The sequence below is a fragment of the Perognathus longimembris genome, chromosome 23 (genome assembly GCF_023159225.1).
Source record: "Perognathus longimembris pacificus isolate PPM17 chromosome 23, ASM2315922v1, whole genome shotgun sequence".
In the NCBI taxonomy this organism is placed as follows: Eukaryota; Metazoa; Chordata; class Mammalia; order Rodentia; family Heteromyidae; genus Perognathus; species Perognathus longimembris.
The window spans coordinates 595,009-609,701 of record NC_063183.1 but is presented as its reverse complement, the minus strand read 5'-3'; the positions used below and the strand labels follow the sequence as shown (position 1 = coordinate 609,701).

Sequence of the window (14,693 nt, the reverse complement as noted above, 5' to 3'; positions counted from 1 at the left end):
TTGGGTAGGGCTGTGAACCCTAGCTAGCCCAGGGGTATCAGAGGCAATAGCCTGGGGCTGAAGGTGAAAACTGAACATTAGGGACCCCCCCCACACACACACTCCATGTCAAGGCCACTCCAAAGACAGTTTCTCAACTTTATTAGTCTGGCATACTCCTCCCTGCCAGCCCCAGAGCTGGTCCCTGCACACAGTGAGCAGGATTGAGGTCAGACAGGTTCAGCCCATGATCTTGGCAACTTGAGACAACTGAGCCAAAGGAACAATAGGTGCAAAAGTTCCAATGCTGGCACTTCAGGTGTGGCTGGCATCCAGCCAGGCCACACAGTGGATGGACACCCTGGTTCTCTTCTGGCAAAGGGTCTGCCATGGCAGCATTCCATCCAGGGCAACTGCTATGAACAGTTGGTGATTCTAGCCAGGAACTGCTGTGCCCACCATTCATCCAGGTCAATGGGCACAAAGTCTGCAGGTGGAGCAGAAGACTGGGTAGTGATGCTGCCTTCTAAACTGGTCAGTGTTTGCCCTCAAGCTGACCACACTCCCTTCACCTATACTCCAAGCTCAGCAAGCACAGGAAAAGGGTCAGGATTAAGAATCCCCTCCCCAAGCCCCTGGGGGTGGAACCTGGGAGGGCCCAGGTCAGGGTGAGAGGGACTGGAGGCTCCATGAGGGTGCAGGGCAGGTATGGGGGGCTCACTCTGTAGCCGGGGATCAGGGGTCCTTTCCACATACTGCACAGGCCTTGGCCCACTCTCACCAGCCGGGCCACCATCCAGCTGTTGTTCCACCTGCTGCCATGCTGTGGGGGATGGGCAGCTGAGCCAGGCCCCTGGCACCCTGTCCCGCCCCAGGACGTGGTGGCCACCCTGGAATCCAGCCCAGCACAGGGAGCAGAAGACATAAGTGGGCAGAGAACCAAGGAAGAAAACCCAGCCCTGGGGCTGCTGAAATTCAGCCTACAGTGATAAAGGGAATCAAGGACCCTTCCCAGCAGCCTGAGCCACACCCTACAGCCCCTTCTTACCTTCGGATACAAAGCGGACATTCTCCTCATGTGCTAATGTGTAGGTCTCCTGGGGTACCTCCAAGGATGGGGAAGTGGCAAGGGGCCGCCGACCATTCACTCGATTGAACACTAACCTTGGCCCTGGACTGTGGGAGGGGGAGGAGACAGACATGATTGGTGCCTGCCAATCAAGAGCTGCCTGGCACAGCTCAAGAGTAACCTTGGGCCATGCCTGCTTGCTCTAGATCAAACCAAGTGTGTGCATCCCCTCAGGCCACAGGGCAGCTGCCCCCAGAAGCTGCTGGCCAAGGCCTCTCTGCTGTAGCCCTGAGCTCAGAAGCTCAGCTCACGCGCAGTACCCAGCTCAAGGGAGGCAAGTAACTCCAGGCCAGAGAGGGACTCCATATCTGCATCCCAGACTACTGGCAGGTCCATGTCCAGTACCCTCCACACTGCCCTATTCCCCACTAGCCAGGCCTCCAGTGCCTGAGTTATGATCTCACCACCACCAAATCTCTGTTCCAACCCCACCCCTAAGCTCCCAGTTCTCCACAGATGTACTTCTACCTTGATGAAACCCCAGTATGGGAAAACTGACCAAACAAGAGCAAGCAGCCTTTGCTCTTCCCTCTCCCAGCTGCACCCAGCTCCTCCAGGGATGAACACCAAATGCAGGAAGGGCAGTCCCCAAGTGGGGAGGACAAAGCCATGGCCCTTGCCCACTCCCACAGCAACAGACAGGACAAGGGAAGTTAGATGACCCCGGTGGTGCTGTACTGCATTTATATCCAGATGGGTGGCTGGGCCACTCCCAGCCAGTCAGGCCCAGGGCAAGGCTAGGGCCCCTGGCCAGTGGTAACTGGCCCTGAACTCATTAAGCCCCAGACGGGGCTGTAGAGGGAATGGGGCCGCACCTACAGCAGGAGGTGGGAGCCGGAGTCCTAGGCTGCACCTGCCACTCCGCCAGGCACTCGCGGTCCCAGCCGGCTCGCCTTCCTGGGCTCAGGTGCCCCTCGCCGCTCTGGGTTCCTCCTCAGGTGAGAAGGGCACTAAAATAAAGAGGAGGGTCTTGAGGGGCACAGGGTCCTGCCAGCCCTGCGGCTGGCAGGGTCTGATGGCTGCAGATAACTTTAGACCTGCATGTCAGGACCACAGGGCCTGCGGCTTCTCCCAAACCAGCTCTCTCTGAGTTTCCCATAAGCCAGAGGACATGAAAGCTAATCCCACCCCACACTTTGCTTTCAACCACCCTCACCCATGAAGGCTTCAGCTCCAGCAAAGCCTGAAGGTGGACATCAACTTTGAAAAAAGAAAGAAACTACAGCCAGGAGCTGTGAATTGCAAGCGTTCGGGAAGTGGTCCTAGAGCTGAACTGGGAACCCAGCAGGCGTGGCCCTGCCCTACCCCTGCCCCACTCTCTCCCACTGAAAGACTGCAGTTATGTAAGGCAGAGGTCTGTGGGAGAAAGGGCACCAGCCCCACAGTGTACCTGTACCCTGTACACTGTACCCTGTAGTCGACCTATACCCTGTACTCCCAGAACACTGCCTGTAAGCCAGCTCCAGCTCTCAGGCAACCCTACCCCCCACCCCACCCAAAAAGTGACTGGCCACCCATTTTTCAGCTTAGAACCTGGACTGTGGGCAGTGATCTGCCTGTGTCTCATCAGGCTTTAGCAGTAGTTCTGAAATCAAAGGCCATATCCCTAGTACCAGCTTCCCTGACCCAGCCCTGCTGGTCGCAGACCCTGCTCCCTCGCAGGTGGCCTCCTCTTACCCTGCTCTGGTGGTCCAAGCACTATCCCCTCACCCTGTCTGGCTCTGGGGACAGGGGATCACCTGTCCCCATTTTATCTGCTTGTCTCTCTCTCCCTTCTGTCTCTCTCCCACTGAAAGAAGAATGTATCAGAGGTGCAGACCCAGTTACTCTGTTCACATCATGGGTAGCACCCAGACCCAAGTGGCCAGAAGAGGAGCTTGTTCATTTAAGGGTCAGGAACTTTGGGAATCTGCCATGTGCCAGCAGAAAGACCAACAGGAACCTCCAGGTACACATTTACTCCTCCCTCAGCTGATTGGGGTGTGGGGGAGAAAGAGAGTGAGAGAGGAAGAGAGAGGTGGGAAGTATTACAGAGAAAAAGCAAGGAAGGTGACAGAAGGACCAGGTGGGTGGTTTTGCAGGGCCCACACAGGTCCTATGGCTGCCAGAAGCTCCCAATCCAGAGACAGAGACCTCACTGTAGGGGACACATTCTGTACTGCCCCACAGGACACGGTGGCCAAGCCTCCTCAAGTCCAACATGCCCTACCTGGCTGCCTGATGAAGAGCTTCAGGCACCTATACCCACAGCAGCTTCCTGCAGGCTTTAGGCACTGGACTGGGGATGACCCCCAGGACCCTTGCACCTCTCAGCCTCTGAGGAGAGTATCTTTTTCCTCCTCAAATCCACTCCCAAGTCTGTCACAATGCTATCAACGGAGCCTTTGAGAAGAATTTGGTGTTGCCAGGTAAGATGTGAGTGACTCTGGACGCTCAAGCCCGTGCTCCTTGCCTGGGGACTGGCCACCTGGGGGTACAATCCTCCCTCCTGTTCTCAGCATCCTCCTCAGAGAGTAGGACACAGAGAACATAGGCTGAGGTTAGCAGAATGTTTCCCTGTTTACTCCCTCCCGGAGGCACCCCTGTGACCAGTACATGCTCCTAGAGGATCAAGCCCCAGCATATCAACATGACCCTCCAGCGGGAAGACCCCAGGCTACCAGAATATCAGGGTTCCTCCCAAATCTGTGTACACCTGTGGCATCTGGAGGCCTACTAGCTGAAAGGCAGCCAGTGGCTGGCTGGAGGTGGTCCTCCTGCAGCTACTCCAACTCCTAGCTATCCTGGAGGCCATTAGGCCTTCACTTGGAAAGCCCCTCCCTACTGTGCTTCCTTGGATGGGGCACCCACACCGCCAGGGAGCCAGGACTCCACTCACACACCAATGCCATGCAGAGCCTGGGTCCTGCAGGAGGCAGGATCAAAGTCCACAAGCCCAAGAAACCCAGCAAACGGAGCCAAAGAAATGAAAAGTTTTAGCCCTGGGGAAGGAGACTAAACTCCAGGTCTTGGTCCCTGGAGGGCCAGGGCTGAGCCCCCTGGGGGCACCGGGCAGAGAGCAGGTTAAAGGCAGCAGGACGCCGCCGGCTCCCGCAGGCCTTGGGCACAGCTGGAAGAAAGGGCTCCTGCGCCCCAGGGTGCCTGGGTGAAGGGGAAAAGAGAGCAGGGACTTGGCAAGGCCACAGAGAAACACGTGCGCTTCTCCTGCAAGGGCAGAGCCGGGGACCTTGGGCGCCGGGAGCGGGCAACGCTCCACCCGGCCTCTCCGGCAGGGTCCAGGCGCGCAGCCCAAGGTCGCACACGGCGTCCCGGACCCTGGCGGCCCTGGGGTGACCACGAGATGGCCGCTCGTGCCTGGCGGGCTCCGGGCGGCCAGGTGAGCCGAAGGACGCCCGTAGGCTGCCCCGCGCGCCCGATCCCCCACCAACCTTCCCCAAGGTCACGTCCCGGGGGCCGCGCTCACCTCGTCAGCGGCCAGGGCCCGGGCTGCGGCGTCGGGGGCTGAACGCGCGGCGGCGCGGTTTGCGGCGCCGGCTGCCGGCATTTCAGGAGCTCGCCGAGTCGGCTCTCCACCTGCTGCTGCGGGGGACCTGAGGGCCGGGCCGGGGTAAGGGTTAGGGCGGCCCCCGCAGCCCGCCCGCCCTCCGGCCCCGAGGCCTCGCGGCCTGCCCGCACCCGAAGCCCCTGCGCACCTGAGCGCCGCTGCGCCACCAGCTTGCTGGGCCCCTTGGTGATAGTGTACATGGTGCGGCGTCTCACCCGCCGCCGGCCCCGCCAGAACCGGCGCCCGACGCCGGCCCAGTTCCGCGGCACGGCGCGGCGGACGCGGCCCCTTTAAGCACGGCAGAGGGGCGGAGGGCGGGGCGGCGCGCACACGCCCCCTGTCCTTAAAGGGGCCGCGCACCCCGAACACCACCACCCCTCCGCCCCCCAGCGCGCCAGTCCAGAACCCAACCTAGACTCCGGACTCCCGGCTGGGGCGGGGCACCGGCACCCAACTCCCTCTCCTCTTAGCCCCAGGACCAGCGGGTTCGACCAGGTCCGGATTGCGGGAGAAGGGGGTGGGGAGAGGAGGGTCGCTAGCCTGCGACCCTCAGTTTCTCCCCAGCTCTAGGCTGCGTCCCTACAGCGTCCTTGACCTTTGCTGGAGCCCGGCCCCAGGTCGTGGGGCCCGGGGAGGATGTTGGGGTGCTGAGGGAGTCTCAGCGCAGAGGGGCTGGGCTTTGTGCTCGCAGCTCTGCAATTAGGGAAGCAAGGGTGTCTCCACTCATATTAAAGGCTCCCCAGCCAAGTGCCTGGAAAAATGTGTCCTAGTATGGAGCTCACCCCCATCCTTAGAATGGGGTCCAAGAAGAGAAATGGGATGGTTAGGGGCTGTGGTGACGCCCTGGGTGTGGGGAGTGAGGGCGCTTCAAAGCTTTCCTGAAGGGAAGTTGAAGGCTGGAGAACCAAGCAAGAAGTAGAAGAGAACAGCAAATGTGCTGGGAGAACCCACCACTACTAACTCTGCCACAGGGTTCTTTCCTGAGAGGTCCTACGTTGCTTCTCAGGCCCTAAGCAGAAAGCCCCTGCCAGGCACCCCAGGCCTTCCTCTGGGACAGCCAATCAGGCAGGATGAAAACCACAGCAACAATGGGCATGGCCTGAGGTCTGCTGCTGGCCTCCATCCTTCAGGACACTCCAACCCCTACCAGCAAGAAACAAATGCTGAGTTCCGAGTTGGTGGCTTCAAGCCTGGAAACACCTCAAGGACGTGCTGCTGAGGCATCTGCTCTGGTTCCTACCTGAGGCTGAGAGGTTGGGCTGGGTTGGGCTAGCTGGGATAGGTATGTCTTCCGGCCAGATCTTAAAAAAGAAAAAAGAGTGAGATGTATGTATGGCAAGGAAAATGGGAGGGATGGCTCCTGGTGGGGGTAGGCAGGTGACCCTTCTCACCCATCTGCCTTTTCTCCCAGACTCCCTACTGCATGGTTATTTGGGAGACCCCAGGGAAGTTTCTGCCCTTGGGGACAGAAGCTGTTTGCCCCCTTGGTTCTGTACTGCCCTGAGCAGGGCTGCAGGACAAGAGCCTTCCCTCTCCAGCTGTCCAAAGACCTAGGCCTGTGACCCTGAGAGGCAGATAGGGCTGGTGAGCAATGTGGAAAGAGCCTGCCCAAGCCTCAGTCCATTCTGCGCCCAGGGAGTCAAAGCCTGAGCATGTCCCTCAGGAAGAGCTATTGGCCAATCTGACCCACACACTGCTTGTCCCACCCCCACCAACACCAGAGGAAGCAGCATGTCTTCCAAGGCCAGCATAGTCCTGAGTCATCTGTGCTGTGAGTGGCCTGTCCTGGTCTTCCCTGGTGGCCTTGAGCATGCTGCTCAATCATTCCCATATGCTTGTAGGATGGGCTGCTGGGGACCTGTGTGTAGTTTGAGTGCACATATTCCCCAAGGGCCAGCCTCTGAGGGCCTGTGGAAGAAGGAGCTGATGGGAAAGAGTGACAAGTGGTGTGTTGGGCACTGGTGATTTGGTCTTGTGGATAAGTTCATTTGGAAAGGTGCCCTCTGCCTGTCAAACACCTTCTACCCAGTCTTATCTAAATCAAGTGTGTGTAGAGGGGGGTGCCCAAACTGAGTATGACTCAGTGGTAGAGTGACTGCCTAGCATGAAAGAAGCTCTGAGTCTAATCAACACACACACACACACACACACACACACACACACACACACACACAGAGAGAGAGAGAGAGAGAGAGAGAGAGAGAGTGAGAGAGCTGGGCACATACCTGCAATCCTAGTACCTGAAACAAAGGCAGGAGGATTGTAAGTTTGTTTGGGCTACATAGTTACCTTGTCATCAAAAACAAAAAACCCAAGGTTGTCTAGGAGCAAATTCAGCTCCAGGAGTGAGCACTGCAGGCCCTAACAATATTCCAACCTAAATAATGTGAAGCCTAGGTACCCTTAGGAGATGACCTCCCATAGGGGTCCTGGATCACTGCTAGCATGTGACACTGAGGTGCTTGCTAGATGTGCTCCAGTGAGCTCAATATAGCAAAGCTTTTTAGGCAGGCCACATCTCACTGTTTCTCTGCCAGACACTTGGCTCATGCTGTGGGCAAGTGTTGATCTACCTAGTGTCCAATCAAGAATGATGAACACTGCAGCTGGCATCAACCAGAGGTCAAGTACCTTGAAACACAATGCTCTTTGCTGGTCACTGTAGATAGTTCCTTAGAGCACTCCTCCCTACAATAAGGGGAAAGCAGGAAGATGGATCTTGGGTGCGGAGATCCAAGAAGCCTGTGTGTCAAGAAGTGCACTGGTCATCACAGGCTGCCATCTGAGGCTCCCTGTGAGATGAAGTCTAGACCATGTTTCAGCTGAGAAACCTGGAGGAGGCCAGGAAGAGGCCGAGGAAGGTGACATAGGAAAGCCTGCTACAGGACCCAAGCGATTGGGGCACTTTGAGCACCAGACATCAGTGTCCACTCGAAAAGGCTGCAGAGGGAATGGAAGCCTCCTGGGCACCCCTGGATCCAGACGGGCTGTTTTCATGGGGGCTGCCTGTAGAGGCTGCCCTATGACATTCTTCATGTCACTGGTCCTCCCTGGTCTGATCACACTCACCGTGGCCCTCCCGGTTGACGTCCATCCTTGCACATGTCCTCACCTACAAACCCAGGCCAAAGTCGGCATGATGAACTACAGACCACGGCCCCTCTGAGCACGAGTGAAGCACTCCTGGGCGCTCATAGCATGGCGACGGGCTTCATTTAATTGGTCACCGGACCCTCGTACTCCCCAGCCGTGGATTCGTCCGAGCGGGCGCTGCCCTCTGGTGACACGGAGAAACCCTGCACATCACCAGATGCGGTCCCTGAACCGCCAGTGGGACGCCCGGGGTCCCCGCGGGCCCCGACACCGGTTACGCCAACCAGGCCCCGCCCGAGTCACCCCGAGCCCCATTCCGCCCCGCCGGTTTTCCAGTGCTCACTCACTCTTGCTGCCGTTACCACGGCTGTCCTCAGTTCCGCGCTCGCCACTCCTGGACCCGGGCTGAGGCCCCGCGGCCGGCAGCGCATGCGCAGGAACCTCCCGCCAGCGGGCTTGCGTCACAGCCAACCTCCTAAGCTTCTGAAAGAGGTTAGCGCTCAGCAGCGCCGCTGGTGTAGTGGTATCATGCAAGATTCCCATTCTTGCGACCCGGGTTCGATTCCCGGGCGGCGCAGTTCCCTTTTCGTTTTCCCTACACTGGCGACCTATGGTGGGCTGGGATTTTCTGTTCAGGATTCCTGCGCCCGGCTGCCCCTCCAGAGGCTGGGAGCACTTTGAAGGAAGGAATGGCGCGTGAGGTTGCTCCTGCGTAGGCCCACGGCTCCCGACGTACCCCGCACCGGGAAGGCCCACATTTCCCAACGTGCCCCGCGCTGTGGAGAAGCCCACATATCCTGTCCTGCTCCGCGTCGGGGCGGCTCCCGGCTAGTGTCGCCCGCCGCGGTCCGGTCCGGGCTCGGGACAGCCGCGATGCAGGTGTCGGCGGCCGCCGAGCGCAACAAGGAGCCCATCCTGCGCGTGCTCCGGCAGTACGTGGACCCGGCCCGGCCGGCGCGAGTGCTCGAGGTGGCCTCAGGCTCCGGCCAGCACGCCGCGCACTTCGCGCAGGCCTTCCCGCACGCCGAATGGCAGCCGTCAGAAGTGGACCAGCGCTGCCTGGACAGGTGCGGCGGCACGGCGCTGGGAGAACCGCCCTTGCTCAGTCAGGGTCGCTGCCCGGTCGTCTCCTGCGGCTTCCCGGGCCCAGGCAGGTGGCAAGGCAAGGAGACAGACCGGGACAGCCTTAGCCCAGAGGGTGGGCCCGGGCCTGGGGTGTGGGGCCAGGGTCGTGGAAGCAATGAGCTGCAGGGTTGGCAGCCCCAGGACCCGTCCTCTGCTTGCTCTCTGCCCCCCCGCCCCCGCCCCGGGCCTCTCAGCCCCCCCCCCCCCTGCGCTGCCCTCAACAGCATTGCAGCCATCACTCGAGCCCAGGGCCTATCCAACGTCAAAGCCCCACTGTACCTGGATGTGACCTGGGAGTGGGAGCACTGGGGTGGGATCCTGCCGCAGTCGCTGGACCTGCTGCTCTGCATCAACATGATTCACATCAGTCCCCTGAGCTGCACCAAGGTGAGTGATGGGTAGAGGCAATCGCTCACCTGCCCAGGAATGAGGCAGGCCAGTCTCTGAGGTTCAGCTTAGAGTTTTTGTTGCCTGAAGTTGGTGACTGTGCCCTCCCTCCCTCTCCCCAGGGGCTTTTCAGAGCAGCCGGACACCTGCTCAAACCCAGTGCTCTGCTCATCACCTATGGGGTGAGTTATCCCTCATTTCAGGGCCCCTTCACAGTCCCAGGCAGGCATCCTCACTAGCTAGTCTCTGTAATCCAAAGGTCATCAGCTGGTCCTTGCCTTCCCCCTTGGGGGCAGGAAGGGGTAACCTTTCCTTCTTGGAAACCCAGTCTGAAAATTGGTTCTGTGATCCACTGGAGAATAGTCCCATGACACGGGACTTATAGGCCATGCTCACTGTCCCCACAGCCCTTTGCAGTCAACGGCAAGATCTTTCCTCAGAGCAATGTGGACTTTGACCAGGCTCTCAGAAGCAGGTCAGAGCTGGGTGGGAGGGGGCCTGGATCAGAGGGAAGGTGGGGTGAGGGCTCCACCCAACCCCCCTGCTTCTAAGCATAGCTCCCCTCCCCCTCCCCTGCAGGAACCCTCAGTGGGGTCTGCGGGACACAGCTATCTTGGAGGAGCTGGGCTGGTCAAATGGCTTGCTTCTGGAAAAGATGGTAGGCAGGGTGGACTGGGGGTGGGGGGTTAACCTCCCAGGACCAAGGGCAACTCCAGCAAAACCTTCCTTCAGGTGGACATGCCAGCCAACAACAAGTGCCTGATTTTCCGGAAAGAGTAACCCTCTCCTTCATCCTGCAGCTCTGCTGAAGGCTTTGTTGGGTGTAACTAGACCCCAGGCTTTGCTTCCCTGGCCTTGGGAATAACCAGCCTCACTGGGCTCTTGGCCAATGGCCATAGGGCTGCCAGATCCTGGGCCCAGTGGACCTTTGAATAAAGCATTTCCTGCTACCCCACTATAGACATCCAACTACACAGTTTTCTGGCACACCTTATGGGAGTGGATGAACAGGAGGAGCATGGCTTATAGAGTCAGGGCTTGAAAATATCCTGGCCTTGTTAATGGGGCAGGGACAACCCAGGGATAGTTGCTCTAAGGCAGAGTGGATTTGGCCTGTCTGTGTTCTTGGAGAGACTGCTGTGGGTCCACGGATGAATCTAGCCATGAACTGGGCTTGGTAACCTCAGATGGGGCCAAAGCCCCAACTGGCAACAAGACCCTAGCTGGCTAGGTGTGGAAGCATATGGAAGAGTGAGTGTCCCCTAACCAGCATCAGCAGGCCACAAGTTCCAAGGGTTAGGGGCATGTTTTTATTCAGTAGGAAGAAAGAAAAGAGTAAGGCTGGCAGGCAAGGCTAGTCTTGGAATCGATTGAGTAGATCACAGGCCCTCTTCTCCAGCAGCTCCATGATCTTCTTGATACGCTTCTCACTGGCAGCACGGACATAGCTGCCAGCATCTAGTACAGCCACACCATCATGTACCTCACCCATGATAACCAGTGGCCCATCACCAGCCGTCACATTAGGACAGGGACAGGACCAGTCCATGCCATTCAGGGTCACCTCCAGATACTTGGTGCCCAAGAACTTAAGACCCATTTTGTCGTCCTTAAGCACATCATCGAGGGCCACGCGGGCGATGCCACCTGCAGCCTCAGGCTCCTCCAGCACCTCTGTGAGCCGCCCCACAATGGCAAAGTCACTGCGGCACAGGCTCAATGCCAGCTTGCTCCGGAGGCGACAGGCTCGGCAAGGTGGTGTGCGGGGCACAGGGCAGGCATCTTCACAGCTCTCACGGCTCTCAAAGTTGTTGCCATTGCCCTCGCATCCACTGTACATGAAGGGGTGACACTGCTGCAGCAGTGGACTGTAGGCCCAGCGTGGTTCCCAGCCCTGACAGGGACCCTGCACAGCTGGTAAAAGGCAGGTGTCTCCAGGGCCACGGGCACAGGCCTGTTGGCATGCCTCATATGTCTCAAAGCCCTGCACGGCTCCATCACATTCAAGGACTGGGAAAGTCATGCAACTACCCCTCTGTGGGTCAAAGTGCCAGAGGATGTGGTGAGGAACAGTGAGACTGGCGCAGGCCTGTGTGTCAGGAAGGCACTGGGCCAGGGCTGGGACGCCTGGGGCCCTGTTCCTGGCCAGTGCACGCTGTACCACAGAGAGGGGAAAGTCGGCCCGCAGCAGGCCAGCAGCATTGCGTGCAGTACATGTGTATAGGCCGGCATCCTCCGGCTGGGCATTGTAGAGCACCAGCTGCCCTATGCTGGTGACAACCACATTTCCATACATCTGGTCAGGGCGCATGATGAGGTTCTCTCGCTGGTGGCTTTGCTTCTCCCAGGTCACAGTGGGGGGTGGCTGGCCACTGACATCACAGAGGAGGCTGGCTGTGCCCCCCACATGCACCACCTGTGGTAAGGGGCTGCTGTACAGGGCAGGTGGCATGGGGACAGCCTCAGGTGTTGGACGGGCAGTGGTTTCAGGTGGCCCTGGGCTGCTGGGTGGCCAGCTGAGGACATGCTTGCAGGGTACAACATGCAGGTGGAGGCCGTGGAGGCAGGCTTCAGCATCCATGTAGCAGCGGTTGTAGTAGGTGAGGCCATCTGATGCACAGGTAAAACTAGGGTCCTTCTCGCAGCGGTCACGGCAGCGGCATACAGGCTGCCCACCCCAGATGTCGCAATCAGCTCCCTGCTGTGGGCACTGGAAGCCCTCGCAGGAGGCTGCCTCTGTTGCAGGTGCAGTCAAGCCACCATCAGGAAAACGGGCTGCCACACAGCTCTGTAGCCCACACACATTGGTGCAACACTTCTCAGAGGCCACACAGTCCTGGGGGGTGGGGACAGCTCAGCAGACATCCTGACTCCCTCCCAGCACTCCCCAGGGACCTGGCCACTCGCCTTTGCCTCCCAGCACCCCCACCTGGCCATGCCCTTACACCAGGTGTACAGATGGGGCAGAGGTGAGACCCTGCCCTGTGGCTGCAGTCAATGGCAGCTTCTTCCTGGGCCCAGAAAACAGGACTTCCTGTTCAATATGAGCTACAAGACCACCCCTATTCACCCTTACTAAATTCTTATATCCAAACAGGTCTAGTAATCATTTCCAGAGAATGGGTAGTGTGCCAAGGCTAGGGCTCAAAGGCAGGAAGGACATCTGACTGAAGGCCTTCAACTACACTGCTATTACAGGTGGCATTACATGTACTTACCTCTAGAGTTTGTTGTCCCCCCCCCAGTCCAGGAGGAAGGGGAGGGTCATGGCTTTAGGGAAGGTCTGGGGGGTACCATGTACAAGGGTGGGTCAGGGGCTTACTTGTCCCCTGAGAATAAGTGGTGCCCAGGCAGGGAAGGGGTAGGTTTTAGTGAGATTAGGCAACCCAGGAGAGTGAAGAGGGCTCTTGTTCTTCAGATAGTTAATGATAGTATCCCTTGTACCCTTTGTACAGGGCATGGCCCCAAACCTTGGTCGAAGTATGGAGGCTGGGGTCCCCTCCCCCCACCAGGGAAGGCCTGGGGGTGAGGCTCAAGCTTCCCTAGGATCCCAGTGCTCACCTGGTCCCTGGTGCACTCACGCTCACAGGTGCTCTGGGCGTCTACCCACAGGTGGGGGCTGAGATGGTTGGGGCACACACCAGGGTGGCTCCCAGGCTCTGGCAGCAGGCCAGCCCCTGAGGTCAGCCCTATGATGCCGATGATGAGCAGCAGAGGCAGGAGCAGCTGGAGGGAGGGCATGGGGACCATGGGGCAGGGGATGGGGGATATGGCTGCTGACCCCTCAGACACCACAGAGCTGGGACTCCCTGTAGGACTGCTGCCCCTGCCTTGGATGCTCCTCCCTCTCTGATGGCTGTTTCCCCACCCCCAAATCTGGAGTCCACAGCAGATGCTCCCTCCTAGTACCCCCAAACCGTAGGCTCTAGGGCCACAGAGCTCTCAGAGCTTATCCATGCAGCTGCCTAACTCTCCCCAGCCTGGCCCCTCTCCCAACCACTGGGGGTGGGGTGACTTCCAGGCCCTGGTCAGCACCAGTGGGAGAGAAAGGAGGGTTGGGGAGGGGCCAGAGGCCCTGAAGCTCAGAGCTACTGGCCACAAAGGTCACCAAGGGGCGGAGAAGGGCCAGCTCTGGCCAGTGGGGGGTATTGGGGGGAATGCTGTAACTCGAGCCCCTCCCTCCACAAGCTGGAGCTAGGCAAAGATCAAAGTCTCCTTGAAGATCCACCTCCACAAAGGGAGGCAGGGCTGGCTGGTCTCAGCTTTTGTCCCCTAACCCAGGATCTCTCATGCAATGTGATAGACACCGAAAGCAGTCCCAACTGAGTCCCCCCCCAAAAAATAAATTAAGAGGAACAGGATAGAAAAAGATGGTTCAGCAAGTTAGATGCCATGGCTCATGCCTGTAATCCTAGTCAGGTGACTGAGACCTGAGGACTGTGGTTCTAAGCTGGCCTGAGCAGGCAAATCTGTGAGACTCTTTATCTCCAATTAAACCACCCCTGTCAAAAACAACAACCCCCCCCCAAAAAAAAAACAAAACCCAAACCCTGCAAGTTAGCTGTGGCTTAGGTGAGAGTGCTAACCTTTGGCACAAAAGCTTGGGGACAGCACCCAGACTGAGTTTAAGCCCCAGGACTGAGACAGATAAGGAAGACAGACACATACACACAGATAGCTCACTGTGTTCACTTGCCATGTTGCCCAACACTCAAATGTGGCAAGCAAGAAGGTCCCAGAAGATGGCCAAGTCTAAGAGTGTCTAGGTACATTTTGAAAGAAGCATGGCCCCTAGAATTCTTTGGGACAAAGTTACCCAGGAGTCCTTCCCTGTCTTCCTGGGCCCATCATGAGGGTCAGTATCCATCTCCAGCTGGACCAGAGGCCCCTCCCCTGTGGGGGAGGGCAGAGAGGGAGCTTTCAGCAGAGATCAAATGATCAAAGCTAGTGGCAGGACAAAAGGCTGCCTGGAATCTGCCCTTCCAAACCATTCTGTGCCTTCAGAGGTCCCAGGGGAGTGTTTTTCTCTCAAACAGGATGGAAAATGTCTGAGTGACCCTTCCTCTGACCTCTTGAGGTAACAAGAGCCTGGTCTGGCCAGAATGGAACCAAGATTGGCTGCCAGGCACTAGTGTCTCCTGCCTTTTAAGAGGGCTGTAGGTGAGTGAACCAGTAACAATGAAAGGATGGATGGGGCCTGGGCAGTGCTCACTGTTAGTGGCTAGAGTGCCAGAACGCAATGTGTCCTGTTCCCTGGGGTGTGAGGCTGAATGTCCCTATCTCACTCAGCTCTGACCTTTGAGGCATCAAACACACTCTTACCTGAGCAATACAGAGCCCCCACACTCTACAAATGCTTTCCTGTTCTAGATGCCAACCTCAGGACCCATGTCTGTAAGGCTGTGACAAACTGTAGGGGCTGGGGGATCAGAATGA

At 58.3% G+C, this 14,693-nt stretch overlaps 3 protein-coding genes, 1 long non-coding RNA gene and 1 other non-coding gene across 7 annotated transcripts; 2 read left to right on the top strand and 3 right to left on the bottom strand.

Moving 5' to 3' along the window:
• Window positions 1-124: 124 nt before the first annotated feature.
• On the bottom strand, window positions 125-4,940 carry Mcrip2 (MAPK regulated corepressor interacting protein 2). Of its 2 annotated transcripts, XM_048332321.1 has the most exons (5): window positions 4,801-4,937; window positions 4,572-4,698; window positions 1,028-1,155; window positions 701-802; window positions 125-466 (listed from the first exon to the last, which is right to left on the bottom strand). In XM_048332321.1, exons 1-5 carry the CDS (start codon window positions 4,850-4,852, stop codon window positions 396-398), a joined length of 480 nt encoding a protein of 159 aa, XP_048188278.1. In that variant the 5' UTR covers window positions 4,853-4,937; the 3' UTR covers window positions 125-395. The 2 variants fall into 2 exon arrangements, with proteins under 2 accessions (XP_048188278.1, XP_048188279.1); XM_048332322.1 differs by lacking the exon at window positions 701-802 and having other exon boundaries at window positions 4,801-4,940.
• Window positions 4,941-5,296: 356 nt separating this feature from the next.
• Window positions 5,297-8,155, bottom strand: LOC125340605. The gene is made up of 3 exons (XR_007208785.1): window positions 8,093-8,155; window positions 7,722-7,948; window positions 5,297-5,953 (listed from the first exon to the last, which is right to left on the bottom strand). It is a non-coding gene; the product is annotated as an uncharacterized LOC125340605 (long non-coding RNA).
• Window positions 8,156-8,251: 96 nt separating this feature from the next.
• Trnag-ccc lies at window positions 8,252-8,322 on the top strand. The gene has a single exon. It is a non-coding gene; the product is annotated as a tRNA-Gly (tRNA).
• A 219-nt stretch (window positions 8,323-8,541) lies between these two features.
• Mettl26 (methyltransferase like 26) lies at window positions 8,542-10,212 on the top strand. Of its 2 annotated transcripts, none has more exons than XM_048332319.1 (6): window positions 8,542-8,812; window positions 9,095-9,257; window positions 9,380-9,439; window positions 9,665-9,732; window positions 9,837-9,915; window positions 9,990-10,212. In XM_048332319.1, the coding sequence occupies exons 1-6, from the start codon at window positions 8,619-8,621 to the stop codon at window positions 10,035-10,037; spliced, it is 612 nt and encodes a 203-aa protein (XP_048188276.1). In that variant the 5' UTR covers window positions 8,542-8,618; the 3' UTR covers window positions 10,038-10,212. The 2 variants fall into 2 exon arrangements, with proteins under 2 accessions (XP_048188276.1, XP_048188277.1); XM_048332320.1 differs by having other exon boundaries at window positions 8,627-8,907.
• A 145-nt stretch (window positions 10,213-10,357) lies between these two features.
• Wfikkn1 (WAP, follistatin/kazal, immunoglobulin, kunitz and netrin domain containing 1) lies at window positions 10,358-13,575 on the bottom strand. The gene is made up of 2 exons (XM_048332312.1): window positions 12,819-13,575; window positions 10,358-12,093 (listed from the first exon to the last, which is right to left on the bottom strand). The coding sequence occupies exons 1-2, from the start codon at window positions 13,005-13,007 to the stop codon at window positions 10,612-10,614; spliced, it is 1,671 nt and encodes a 556-aa protein (XP_048188269.1). The 5' UTR covers window positions 13,008-13,575; the 3' UTR covers window positions 10,358-10,611.
• Between the last annotated feature and the right edge of the window lie 1,118 nt (window positions 13,576-14,693).

Coding starts and splice junctions, on each gene's coding strand:
- Mcrip2 (XM_048332321.1), bottom strand. CDS start 4,852: ATGTACACTATCACCAAGGGGCCCAGCAAGCTGGTGGCGCAGCGGCGC. Junction 4,699..4,800: donor GGTGGCGCAGCGGCGCTCAG/GTGCGCAGGGGC, acceptor CCCGGCCCTCAG/GTCCCCCGCAGCAGCAGGTG. Junction 467..700: donor CCCTGATCCCCGGCTACAGA/GTGAGCCCCCCA, acceptor CTCCACCTGCAG/ACTTTGTGCCCATTGACCTG.
- Mettl26 (XM_048332319.1), top strand. CDS start 8,619: ATGCAGGTGTCGGCGGCCGCCGAGCGCAACAAGGAGCCCATCCTGCGC. Junction 9,258..9,379: donor GTCCCCTGAGCTGCACCAAG/GTGAGTGATGGG, acceptor CCCTCTCCCCAG/GGGCTTTTCAGAGCAGCCGG. Junction 9,916..9,989: donor GCTTGCTTCTGGAAAAGATG/GTAGGCAGGGTG, acceptor ACCTTCCTTCAG/GTGGACATGCCAGCCAACAA.
- Wfikkn1 (XM_048332312.1), bottom strand. CDS start 13,007: ATGGTCCCCATGCCCTCCCTCCAGCTGCTCCTGCCTCTGCTGCTCATC. Junction 12,094..12,818: donor GTGAGTGCACCAGGGACCAG/GTGAGCACTGGG, acceptor CCCACCCCCCAG/GACTGTGTGGCCTCTGAGAA.